This window comes from Pieris rapae, chromosome 16 (assembly GCF_905147795.1).
Source record: "Pieris rapae chromosome 16, ilPieRapa1.1, whole genome shotgun sequence".
Lineage (NCBI taxonomy): Eukaryota > Metazoa > Arthropoda > Insecta > Lepidoptera > Pieridae > Pieris > Pieris rapae.
In genome coordinates, this window is record NC_059524.1 from 6,071,585 (window position 1) to 6,085,590 (window position 14,006).

The 14,006-nt window shown below is 32.0% G+C and overlaps 1 protein-coding gene across 5 annotated transcripts in view; it reads left to right on the forward strand.

The window, feature by feature from the left end:
* LOC111001767 (neural-cadherin) overlaps nucleotides 1-14,006 on the forward strand; it is a 111,052-nt gene that overhangs the window by 56,088 nt on the left and 40,958 nt on the right. For all 5 annotated transcript variants that reach the window (XM_045631734.1, XM_045631732.1, XM_045631731.1 and 2 more), the window contains exon 2: nucleotides 1,909-2,052. In XM_045631734.1, the coding sequence (XP_045487690.1) occupies nucleotides 1,909-2,052 (144 nt within the window). The remainder of the gene's footprint in view (nucleotides 1-1,908; nucleotides 2,053-14,006) is intronic.

A 14,006-nucleotide genomic window follows, 5' to 3' on the forward strand; every position in this document is an offset into this window, starting at 1 on the left:
TAATTTCTAACAAATCATTAGGGAGCTTATATATTAAATATTGGAGTATTGAATTAAAACCGTTTCCCAACTCTACGGGAACAACAGAACGGAAATCATTTCTGAATTATTCATGCAAGACCGCAATAATTTATAATTTCAATTCAACTATCAAGATAATGACGTTCAAAATTAGCTGTGTAAAATAATGTTCGTGATATTAAAACAGGTGTCGAAGTAATAACGTTATAGAGTGCTGCACTCTTTAAGTTGATTCTGGCTTCAGAAAGTTTGCTCAACGAACTTTATCTGAAGATATCTCTCGAACGAAGTAGGTGAAACAGTTTTAAACTTATTCAAGAAATAAATTGTATTTATTCTACCTGATTAAATGAACGCAAGCTGCATTTGGAAGACGATAATATAAATGCTGTAATGCAACCACTGTGCTCATCGATCGTGCAGCAAATGGGAATGACACTCGTACATAATGTACTATTAGTAGAACACTGAACTTTTACCCTGCTTTTAACCTAACCATTGTGCTTTCTTCATTATAATGTGTAGTACGTATGTGGCTCATATGTTTGTTTATTCATACATATAATCCGGATGTTGGACATCCGGTTTACCAATAATTATTTCCAGTTCGCATCGAAGGCTAGCATTATTGCTCCTTAAGAAAAATATTTAACAAAGAAATAGAAGAATTGAAGTTGAATATAATTTTCTACATTCATAGATTAAATAACTATATTTAAAAATAATATTTTGTTGATTAGATTGGTTTATAAATTAAACTCTTTAATGTTATTGTTAAAGGAAAAACATATATCGAGATTTAACACACTGCGTTTATTTAAATTACGAATATCGGTTAGATTTTAGATAAAATATTTTAAGGTGTATATAAAAAATTAAAAACAAAATTCCTTATTCAATAGAATAAACTTTGTTAATTTCTTAGATATCATCAAACATAATGTACCGTGTAATGTAATATACCGTGTGTACAATTAAAACCACATTAAAATTCCGTATCCTTAAAAAATAACAGTATGTACTTCCTAGCTATCTTATATCACTCTCCCTTATTCTTACACTAATAAAACAAATGATACATTATTATTACGGATGTTTTTATTCAAACTTAGAATCTTCTAAATATTTTCCACATCATTTCTTAATAAAGAACCTCTTACACTCGTGCAAATAAGTAATTAAACTTAACTAACGCCTGACACAACTCCATTGTGTCCTTCACCTGTTATTTTATTATTTTATCAATAAATAGACGACCATTAATTAAATTCCTTTGAAATGCTAAGTGCGATTAATTAATGAGCTTGAATAGATGCTGCAAATTCATTATTTTGTGCTGTATATTGTATGAATCTGAAGGATCCAATTTTACATAATATGTAACCTCGAGATTTTATCGGTTAAATAGCGGTTAGAATAAACAGCCAAATATCGTCGCGTTGTGCTTTTCTTTTTTTCAAATATTGACTTATAAATACTAAATATATATTACAATAGGGTTAATCCCATAAGAAGGCATCCACACCACCTTGGTGGTGGATGCCTTCCAGGGAACTAGGTCTTTTTATTGAGATCCTTCCTGGGAGATAGTGTTCCAATTATTTCAAGAGAGCTTACTCCTCCTTAAAGGGCTGTCACCCAATAAATGGGATGACGATAAGAGATAGAAAGTGATGATGAAAATAAGAGTCTTATGACTTTAATAATATTTAGCTTACACATTTATTCATGTAAAAATCAATTTTCTTACACCGCTTTTTTCCACAGCGCCAATATTTTTAACTAAATAAATGAGTGGTGCTCTATTTACTTTTTATGAATGTAAAAATTAACTACACATGTACTGAATATCTCTGATATACTTTATAATTAATGTTTTCTTTGCAGTGACTAAATTCATCCGTATTGGAATAGCAGACAAGAATGACAACCCGCCGTATTTCGATAAGGAGCTGTACGAAGCTGAGGTCGACGAAAATGAAGATATACAGCACACTGTTCTCACAGTCACCGCCAAAGATCACGACGAATGTGAGTACTAGATGTACTTCTTTGTTTTACTTTATAATATTTAGTTGGGAACAAATATTATTTAAATGCTCGCCTAGTCTTTTTGAAATATGATAGCACGGACTTATTGCTGCTAATTAACTTAGATATTAAAATTACTTCCTTATATTCCTTATATATTGCGAATAATTTTGGAATGTAAATTTGTACATATCTTAGTGGGCGTTCAGACTAAACGAGACATATGTCGTTCGTATATTATTCGTGTAGTGAGATGCATGGAAAATGTAATCGTTTGAGCTGTCAGAAACTGTCTATCATACAGACTTGTACGACAAAACTACTAATAAATGTGTGCTAATGTTATTTTCGATTATAAAAAGTAATTTAGGAAAAATTAAGGCAGAACTATATATAACAGATTTATTTAGTTTTTTCCAAACAAGAAACAAAAAACAATAGAAAATACTTTATCTTGTAATTCACACGTTTTACAATACAAAATGTTTGAACGCAGTCAAACTTGATAGCGACCGTACCGCCAGCTCGACATGACACCCAATGCACTTCGAACTAAAATCTATGTTTGCGAAGGTGTTCCATTTCTCTGCATTTATGTAGCTCACGAAACTCAAGCATGCATTGACCTAATCTTTAGTTGGGTTGACAGTTTTGTTATAACAGAAGTGTGTCACCCGTTCATTGCACAGAAGATCAACTCACAATGGATTTGCCTCAGTCACTCGAGAAATCGACCGCTGTTTTATCGGATTCATGTAAAGCCGATTGGAGTGTTTAATTTCCGTTATGTAAGAATTTCATACATATTAGATATTCTTTTTTCAAAATTAAATTTTATCATTATTTAAATTTAGTTTCCGGGTACTTGATCGTTTACATTTATATCAAACATTCTTAAGAGTTCAATTCATTCTTTGTTTGTGCAAACACCTATTGTATTTCTCTTGTGGCTTTGTACGTTTCTTCTCCAATTCATAATGGAATTGATTAAAATCCCTTTGAGATATAAATAACCTTACTCGATATTGACAACTGTTTCGTCTTGAGCAAATAATTACGTAAAATAGGTAATAAAAAGCCTTTTTTGTATCTCTCCTATCATTGAATTATTGCAGACTTGTTAGAGTTTCATCCTGAAATAGAAATTTACTTCGATCATTAAAGTGTAGTGTGTACGGACAAATTGACTCCCCAGACTTATAGTAGGTCTGTTGCATTTTCTTGTTGACAAGTAGTTAGTAGCTTATATCCTGATGTATATTACACAAACACCAAGATTTTTTTTTATAGAACAGGGGGTAAACGCGCAGGAGGCTCACCTGATGTTAAGTGATACCGCCGCCCATGTACACTCTCGATGCTGGAGGGCTCGCAAGTGCGTTTCCGGCCTTTTAAGAATTTGTATGCTCTTTTCTTGAAGGACCCTAAATCGAATTGGTTCAGAAATACTTCAGTAGCACAAATACTTGTAGGATAGTTATTTTTATCGTTATTGCCGCTCGCAAATACTTACATGGCAAGAATTATTAATTTATTTTCATATTATACAGACAGGAACCGATGTTCAGGGTATTTGGGGCTGAATAATTTTTGTGTATTTATAGTTAGAGTTTTAATAGTTTCACTTAGAAAATTAACGTTTTACTGTTATTTCTCACCGAGTTTTAACCAAACTGATGATGCAATTTACTTATCTATGACCGGTACGTCAGTTTACAATAATTTAAAAAAAAATACTCTATATTAGAAATAAATCAATCTTCACAGACAGGTTATAAAAGCTAAGCAATGTCAAATCTATCATACCTGACCTAAGAAGTCATCCATCACAAACGCGTCAAACTGTACGTGGAATTCAGTCAGCTTCGAGAGCATGGATACCAAACAGGTATTATATTAGTTCCACTAAAATGCATCCATTGTGAGGAACATCGAATACGGAAATTCAGCTATATTTCCGTTATTTTTTAGAAGTATGGCTATATAATAATAGGTCTATATAATATCGAAGGGACCACTTGCTTCAAATCGTAAGCTAAAAAAAAAAGTAAAAAGTTTAGTAAGTCTAAAGCTAAGTCTTGAAAGGATCTCCCCGCGTGATCAGTGGTTTAGAGCCGAGCCAGTTAGCATGGTGGGCGTTAAAGTAGACAAGTATAACGATTTCAGCGGTTGGAACCTTTAGGAGCTGTAGCTGGATCTGCTTGATGAGTCATTGTGAGTTTTGCTATGGGCCCTATACAGGCACGCGTAGATCGAGGATGGTCATCGCGCAACCATAGGTCAGATAGGTCCCGTCCTACGACGAGAACCGATATCCTCTCTGACGCATACGCAAACTCGAGAATATTTGAGTCTTGTTAAGAAAGAACAAGTCCGGGTTTGTAGTCTCCAAATGATATTGGACAGCGTGGATGTTGGAGTTGAACCTAACTTTTGTGTCCAAGTCTAATGTGTAGAGGGGTTCCTTTGTTGGTTTGCTCCGTTCGCCCCGAGATCGATTAGTAAATGACTTGTGTTGGTCGTAAAGCGCAGAATCGAAGAACACGAAGGATGACCAGAGAGGGATTCTTCATCGCGAGCGCGTGTGTTATTATTTGTTCTGCACCTTTATATTTCTTGGGAGAGGGGATAGACAAAGAAAAATATGACAAAGAAATGACCTCGAATTTATTTATGACAAAATACTGAATGTATTTGTGATTTAGTGCTTTATTCAATGCTAACTATATTAACATAATTATTTAGCATTGACACCTTTGTCGTTGTACCTTAACGAAAAGTTAAAATTAAATTGGTTTGGTAATGAATAAAAGGGATGGTAACTGATAGAGTAGAAAAAGTCAAAACATTTTTATATTTGCAAACTTTAAACAATTGTTCCTACAATTAATCACTCTCCGCTAACGAGCTAGCGTGATTTATTTGTACAAAATTACAAACGATCCTGTATTTTTAGGATCTCGAGTTAATTAATTTCGGAAGGAAGCAATTCGGATAACGTTGATAGCGTGAAGTTGTTAAACTATTACAATGTTAGTGTAGCTACCGAGATATTCGCTAAGTCTCCATTTAACCGCATCTCGTACTCTGTAGTTCTTAGTGGAATGCACGTGCTATATACCGATTTAGAGCTTTCAGATTCTGTAACATTCACAGTTTAATGGATTATCTCTTGTTCAAACCAGTGTTTTAAAGCAAATTTGTGTTTTGTTTTGTCGCTTAGTGATAAAGCACGTGACATATAACCCGGAAGTTTTCGGTCTGAACTAAAAATATTTTTAAATAAATTAATGAATTTAGCTCCGAGCTTTTTTAGCTCCGAGCCTTGTGTTTCATGATTGTCAATCTTATAGGCAAGTAGACGACCAGCCTCCTCTGCCCGACACATGCTGTCGAGTGTTTGGTCTAAGGCAAGCTGGTTTTCTCACGATATTTTCCTTCACCAACCACTGAAGCCACGAAGCCAACACTGCTCTGCCAAAAATATTTTTATGTAACTTATTAAACAAACAGATCCTTTAATTCCCATATTACAATTTTAATAAGTTATAATAGTAGTATACAGTACAATAGTAAATGATGGGCATTGAAATGCAAAAGTAATTCTAATTAATTATCGTGAATTTTCTCGCATAGAAGTTATATTTTGTTTCACTTAATGATGACAATGACAATGTGTTATTTCAACGGTTACTAGCTCAAATGATGCAAACATGACTTGTTCTATACAATAGATAACGGCTCAAACTATGACAAGGGGTAGATCATATTAAAAAAGACTGTTTAGGCTATGTATAAGAATAATTTATTGTAATTTAAAAAGCTACTTTTATTCTTATATTTAGATAAAGATCGCCTTTTTATCAAGTATTTAATGAAAAACATTCCATATTACCCAAGTAAATATTTCCGCAATAAATAAAATGGTCCCGCTAAAAGGTTTGGGCTTATCAAAGAGTGATGTAACTAAATTAATGATCCCTTTAAAATTAATAAGTAGCTAATAAATTATTTAAGTGAAGGGTATTTGAATAATTATTTATCTTATCGAGTTTAACGAGACGTCTGGAAGTGAACCGTATCTAAATGATATCTGCAGCAGGGGATAATCATTCTACGGTCATTAGTCTTAAGAGATTAAAGATCAATCAATAATTAGTATTCTGTAAACATTGATCATTTCTGAAATGGTTTTAGATACGTAATTGAACACGTATCATTCAATAATGATTGATTTGTGTAATGCTTCAGAGTTCCACATTTTCTGAGCATCGACTCATAGTGGAAAAAAATCTCTAAGAACTCAACGGTTATGTAAGTGAGTAGTTAAATAATAAAATGAAAACAAAAAAAAATCTGCATTTATTTTGCTAAAAATTTTTCATCGTGGTTAGTGGTATAAATTTCAGTCATGACAAATATATTTCAAACCATGAAATTATCTATTTATACTAACACGGTATACATATCCAAAATGTCTGAAAGACAAATAAAATCTCCCTTAGCAATAATAGTTAATATTAGGGTGGAGGAAGAACGCTTACTGATATTATCTCAAATGGTGTTCATCGTATTTTATCATAATTTATACGATTAGGCCTTGGCCTGGTCAAGCGAAGATTTCCAGATGTCTACTTTCGTTACATTTTAATGGGTTCAGTGTGAGAATTCTTTATCGTGGACTTTCAAAATATAAAGCAATTTACAGTATATTTGTATTGTAGGCAATTCTATCTTTTAAAGAAAACACTTTTTAACGGATTAAAGCCATGTATTATTTTAAACTTTCTGCAATAACCCATATCTTTTAGTCGATATCAACTCCGGGGAAATAAATTCAGATAATATTTACTTTTTCTACAGCTGTGATACTTTATGACATTTAACACCTTTTGTCTTCAGTCACCGTGACCACGCACTCTCGTAAAATTATGTAAAATATATATAAGTCTATATATAGCTGCAATCCGTTAAAAAAGTGTTTTCTTTAAATGTGTAAAAGTTTTGTTAATAACAGACAATCTAACTTTGATTAAAATATTATTATCAATATATAAACGATTTTTAGCGATCTGTATCTAATTGACGTTTGTTAAGGATGACTTAGTTGCTTTGGAAACCAACATAAATGTTGAATGGCTTTGTTTTAAAATTATTTTAAAAAAGTGTAACACCAAACAGAAAAAAGCACGCAAAAGAGTTATAAAAGCAAAGAAAATGTGAACACTTTTGCAGCGGTCAAATATAAAGTAAAAAAATTCAACGAGAGAAGAAATTATGAAACTTTACCGGCTGAATAATTTTATGATTTACGTAAAATTGGATTGAAGAAAGGATTTCTTTGATATAGAGCATTCTCAGCTAGTCTTTGAGAATAGAAGTTTATTATCACTATAAAGCTCTTGGCAAAATTGAGTAGGTATACGATTATTGACTCATTTTCGTTAATTTTAATAAGAGCTCATATTAATTTAATCTGAAACTAATTTATACAGATTTTTCTTAGCTTTATTAGTGTAATAACACTTCAATTTCTTTTAAGGCCAGCTTTATATATATCCTAGAAAGAAAATGCATACGGCATGTTCGTAGAGATTAAAGCCTAAGTGTATATATGTATTGCGCAAGTTAGCACCAATTATTACGTACTTCCGAAGATTACTCATTCCTCCTTTGCTATTAGGCGCCTTATTAATTTTGCCAGGGGCACATTAATAACTTCCCTAACAGCCTTAGCTGAAGACATCATGCCTCCCTTGCGATAATGCGAGGGTAGATTTCCTCTAAATGGATGATTAAACCGCTATGTATAAGAGCAAACATCGTGATTTATAACGAGGAATTTCTTTGTATGACAAATCGCTCCGCCGCAAATTTTACACTTAATTTATAAGATTGCACGTGCCTATAGTCGAAAGGTTTTACGCTTTTTTCATACGACACTATATACCCTAAGTAGGATGCATCGTCTCCACGCAAAGATATCTCTGTCATGGACGGGACTTGGTCCCCTTAGGGAGAACGTGACCGCACTAAACATGCGAAATTGCTTTATATTGGCAGCGTATTTGTCGTGCTTACATTGTCCTGCCAACATTATTTCATATAAATAAAATTCTCGTATCGCGGTGTTTGCGGTTAAACCCCTCCAAAGCGGCTTGACCGATTCTCATGAAATTTTGTGTGCATATTGGGTATGCCTGAGAATCGGACAACATCTATTTTGCATCCCCCTTAAGGATAGTCCAATCCTAAATATATTTTTTTTAATTTTTAGATAAATTTTTATTTTTTTATCAACTGTATCAACAGCATTAAAAAAAAATACATACAACGCTTAATTTCCAATCCTCTACGATCAACCCCTATTTTTTATTATAACTGACATAATGATGTTTGCCAGGTCAGCTAGTGTCTATATACCTATAGAATCACGTATAATTTATTGTATACGTATGTGTATTTTTATAACCCAATATATGTGATAACAATTTTTTTTATATAGCATTTATGTGAACAAATAACCCTTAAAAACTTTTTTCAATCATTTTAATATGTATAAACGTTTAAAGAAAGCCTATTTAATCTCAACTCCGACGAAAATACTTTATTACTGTGACTGTATATAACTTTCATCCATTTCAAACTTCGTTATTGGTTTACGTATATATTATGGGGTCAACTAATTCTCAGTAGAGGCCTCTCGTGTGAAGGACAGTTCACCATTAATTGCGGTCGATGGATGACTGGTTCCGTTCGATCTCTGCGCGTGAGCGATTGTTCTGTTAATTCATAGCAACGCGAGACACGCTTTGTCTTCGATGATCCTCAACACATTCGAATTAATAAACGTACGGGAAGCTAATTGAAATGGAAGCCAAGGATATACTTTCTACTATGATGGAGATAAGTCTTTTGTATGTGTGCCTATAATAATGAAGTTAAGAATCTATGTGTGTATATGTTCTGACTCCCGACTAAATAGAAAGTTATTTGTTTAATTATTAAAGTCGGAGGAGGCTTTTGTATTCATTTTTACACTTTAAGCCTAAAAAGCAATATGGCTTCTTATCCCATAGAAATGATACAAACAGAACAGATTTCTACTATATCTTCTTCTAAGTTTTATAAATAAAAATACTCTATTGTATAACGAAAGACACTTTTTTATTATATAACATATTAAAAATAATATTATTTTTCAAATGAAGCCACGGCAACTGGTCTTAATAATATAATTTAATCGAGGCCATTTCATGTCTAGACACTAACTATTTAATGAATATTAAGGAAAGTTACAGATGTCTTGAAATTGTTGGAACTTTTTGTTGAATTATATATTATGTTGAGATTTATTAATAAAACCCTTTGCTTTATATGTATGTTATATATTATTACTTATTGCAATTTAAAGCAATTTCTTTAGCCGGTAAGTTCGTTGACTGTTTTTCTGTATAATATGGCGGTGTAGCCTCGCCAAAGGTGTATTGTTTCACCAAGATAACGACCCCGCACACAAGTGCGATGGCGGCCATTAAAGAATACTGACCCAGCTTTAAGTCCACCAATTTAAGGGATCAGGAAGAAGTTGTTTTTAAAGGATATAAAGCTTTAGAAGAAATAGATAAAAATTGTATAAACCTAAGTAAAGTACGTCAAAAATTACTTTTGATAAAAAATAATAGCAAAATGTACAAAATTGCGTCCGGATACTTAACTTCATACTTAAAAAATATATACTAAAATATTAGAACGAAGGTACTAAGTCTACAAAGTCTCTAACAATCCCAATTATGTACAAAAGCATGATTATAAGGATCAACAACACCCTTTGACATTTGACAAATGACGTTATAATTTTGTTTTTTAACAACAGCTTGCAACTTTCAACTAATTTCCTGACGCATGTTATGCTAAGTGATGAAGTTTGCGCAGTTCCCTGTATGTTCCGACGGACGATTTCTTCCTTTTTAATGGAATAACTTATTCACAAAGTTCTGTTATTAAGTTAAAGAACGGCTTGTGGATTGTTAGTTAAGCCATACAGAATGAAATTTAATCGAGAGATAATAAAAGACATCACGATTTTAAACCATAGCGTAACTAACTGATCCCAAAATTAACTTTGTAGTTGATTTACAGATGTTAAAACAGCAGTGTTAAGGGCTTTCAAATCGAGTCTGCTCCAATGAATTTCTGTATATGCGGGCATAACACTAGCTCGTACGAAATAAAAACCGAGAAAGAAAACCGGCATGCAATAGACCAAAAGTTGGATGACGCGTCACGATGCGATGTCAGGCAAGGAGGAGTGATTCCACTTTTGTAAGGGCAGCACTCTATTTAACTCTATTTTTATATAGTTTCATCCACATCAAATTATATCACTTGATAAATTACTTGTTATTTATGTAATATATATTGAGCATCATAGATGAACCTATCTGAAACATAACCTCATTTTTTTATTTTGTCCATCAAAGTATCGGACATCACTTATCTTTTTATCGATACCATTTCCAATAATTGGGATGGCTATAATCGTTTGTTTTTATATGTGAAATAATGTGAGCAATATCCATCAAATAAATATATTATTCATGGTCCCCCCCATTTATTATGACAAACCCAATTGTCGTTATTTTTTATATATTATCCTAGTTGTTATTTATGTATATCCTGAAATGTATTTTAGTCCGTCCTTTTCAAACATGTGATCAATATATATCGTAGATCGATCAATTAGAAACAAATATTTTCTAGCACTCTTTCTCGATATATCAAGAGTGAATCTTAACGATGTGACATGTTGAACCAACGGTTCCTTGTCTGATATCTTCTCAGTTTATTTATATCAAAAACGTGCTGCGATTTGCTTTACTGAAAACTACTTTTTAAAAATCGAATTTAGTTTTTTTGACATATGAATTGTCAAGAGAATTCTAACTGCTATAATACAAGAATAGTATCTGCCTTATAAATTGAATTCACACTAAGTTAAATATTATACGACAAGTCCATTTAGCCTAATGCACACAAAGCATCTTCTCAATGTAATAAAAGATGATGTGGAGAGATTATTCTATACGTAACATTGCACACTACACTATTCTCGATTTAGACGATTGTCTGTGTTCACGTAACAAATTAAATTAAGTAAATTGGCCTTTGACTTGGACAAATACAAAAGCAACTTCTACATTGACTTTCACATTCATTTGCCTTTCAAGTATTCTATTTCACTGTGTTTTCAATTACGAATATTAATCATAGGGCCTAGTGCTCTACCCACTAGAACATTTCCTTCTTGCTATTCAGTGAGTGATAATATGCTGAACGCTTTTAATTAACTGAATTTGTTTCTTTATACGAAGTAAAATATTAATTATTATTATTAATAAAATATTATCTATATAAAACACTTGTTTCATCGAAATCAGATAGATATATAACTCCCAGTTCCGCTACAACTAGTGTATTGGCCTCATGTATGGATCCGACGTCAATTTTTTTTATCACGTTTATGGCCAAGATTCCTTCGAAGGGTAATATTCAACTAACCCAAATAGGGTTTATCAAATCCTCTTCATTTCTGACAAAAACTTAGTGCTAATTCTTGAAAACTTACCTTAGTGCTTCCTCGGACATGTAAATTCAAAAACGTGTTTGCTTACTTATTGAATTCTGTTTAGCATTTAGCTAGCTTTGTCCAAATATGTTAAAAACGAGTCACGGTCATAGAGTTCTTTCAACGAAGACACAGACATTTTAATAAAACCTTTATACACTTTAGTCTTCATATTGCATGAAATATTTGCTCTATACACTCTGTGGGATGCAGTTTCTCAAATTACGTAATGTGTCTGCGCTTCATTATGATGATATAAACTGGTAGAGCTGTATGCATTCTTTATGGTGCAAAGTGTTTTCAAATTTGTATGGACAGCAAACAAATTTTGATTCAGTTTGATTTCACATTTGACTTGAATTGTTTATTAATAAAATGTTTGCCGGGGTATTATAATATTTTTTAACAAATAGACGACAATACACGCTTTTGTCTAGATAAGAGATTCAGAGTTCGATCTTATAAGTTATGTATATATTTTTTTCCTAATACATATAGGTTTTATAATAAGATAGTTATACATTTTGTAGAACCTATCATATTTTTCTGGATATTTAAAGTATAGAAGGCTATAAAATAAAAATACATATTAATAGCGACTTAATAATATAAAGATTACATCTTTTTTATTACTATTATATTACTTATTTCCACTTATATATGAAACTTTATTAACGTTAGAGACTACACCACGAAGTCTTACATAAGATGTTCAAAAAATTCTTATTTTTTTCGGCTTTTATTTTGTTCCTACGAACAATTATAAAGATAATAGAAGAAAATTAGTTGCTATAAGCCTGATAGGGCAGAAGAAACTTAAGAGAGATCATTAATCTTAATTAAAAGTTAATTAGTTGGTGTAGTATTAGATTCTTTGAGTTAGGCGAATTATTATATAAGATTGAGATTAATAGACATTGATATAGACTGTATGTATATAGACTGAAACGCCTTCACATAAAAGGCTGAACTTTGAACTACAAAATGTAAAATAATACCGTCAAGTAGTTGATCAGCACGGTTACTCCGTAAAACTGATACTGATTCCAATTATTGACATAATAATTGGGTTAATTATTTGGCGTTTTAATAATCACGACATCAAATGACTATCGATGTAATTATCTATAGCGCTGATGTCAGATAACTTGGACATATCTATGTGGACCGAAAATTTAGTAATAAAATTTTGTATATGGGGTAAGCCTGAAGGTTGTGAATATAGTTTAAAGACTTATTAGTATGTGTTAAAATCCCTTACTTGCGTAACTAATACAATATAATGCCACTATAGTTATGTTTTCAATATGATTTTCTTCAGCTTGTTTTTCATAATAGTAATCATAACAATTAAATATAGTCTTTACAATGTAATTAACCTAAGAGTGATAATAAAAGTAAATGTAGTTAGGAAATTCTGCTAGCGTTAAAGGTCAGCCACAGGGACCATTTTTTTTCAACTTTCATAATTAATTTTTTGTTTGTTTATTTCGTGCGTGACTTTTTCTTTTCATTCTTGTTGATTTAGGGTCTCCGGCTTAACAAGATTGTGGTTTTGTAAATTAAAAAAAAAATACTGAACTATAATCAAAGAAGCCACGGGCATTAGTTAGTAATTATATAAAGACATGAATGTCGCCAACGCCAAATGAATGTCGCAATAAACCTCTTTGAATAAACATGGCTGACTCAGGACTGTGACAAATTACCACTCGCTACCAAAAGCCAACATGATAATAATAACTGTGGATGTTTGTGTATTGAAGGTAAATTAATATCACAGTATTGAACCGTCTTCATGACTTTGTTACACATAGTGTATATTTATTTTTATGTGTCGATGTCAGGTACAATTTATTCGTGTTTTTTAATGATAGTTTTATATTAATTTATTATGTATCTGCCTACCTACCTGATAGAGGCCTAATCTAGTTTTTTTTCTTAACTATTAATTACTGAAGATGTCGTTTCTAACATGGTGTTGTTGCATCTTACAAACTTTGCGTAAAATAAAAAAACTTGGCGATCAAAAAAGTGGCGGAGAGTTTATTGCCAGTTCTTCTCGTCCGTTCTACGCCCTTGATTTGAGAACTAGCAGTAAATGTAAAATAAGAAGCATTTAACTGTATTTATTTATAAACATTCAGAAATGTACATTGTCACCTAAATTAATAAATAATTTTGAATTTGACAATATGTACTATAATATAATTCTTAAAATATCCCATTTCATACTCCAATTTTACCCAATTCGGTAATTCAAACATTTACCCAAGTCTTTCGGAAAATATCTAAGGTTGAGTTCTATATTGAAGTAGATCGAAGG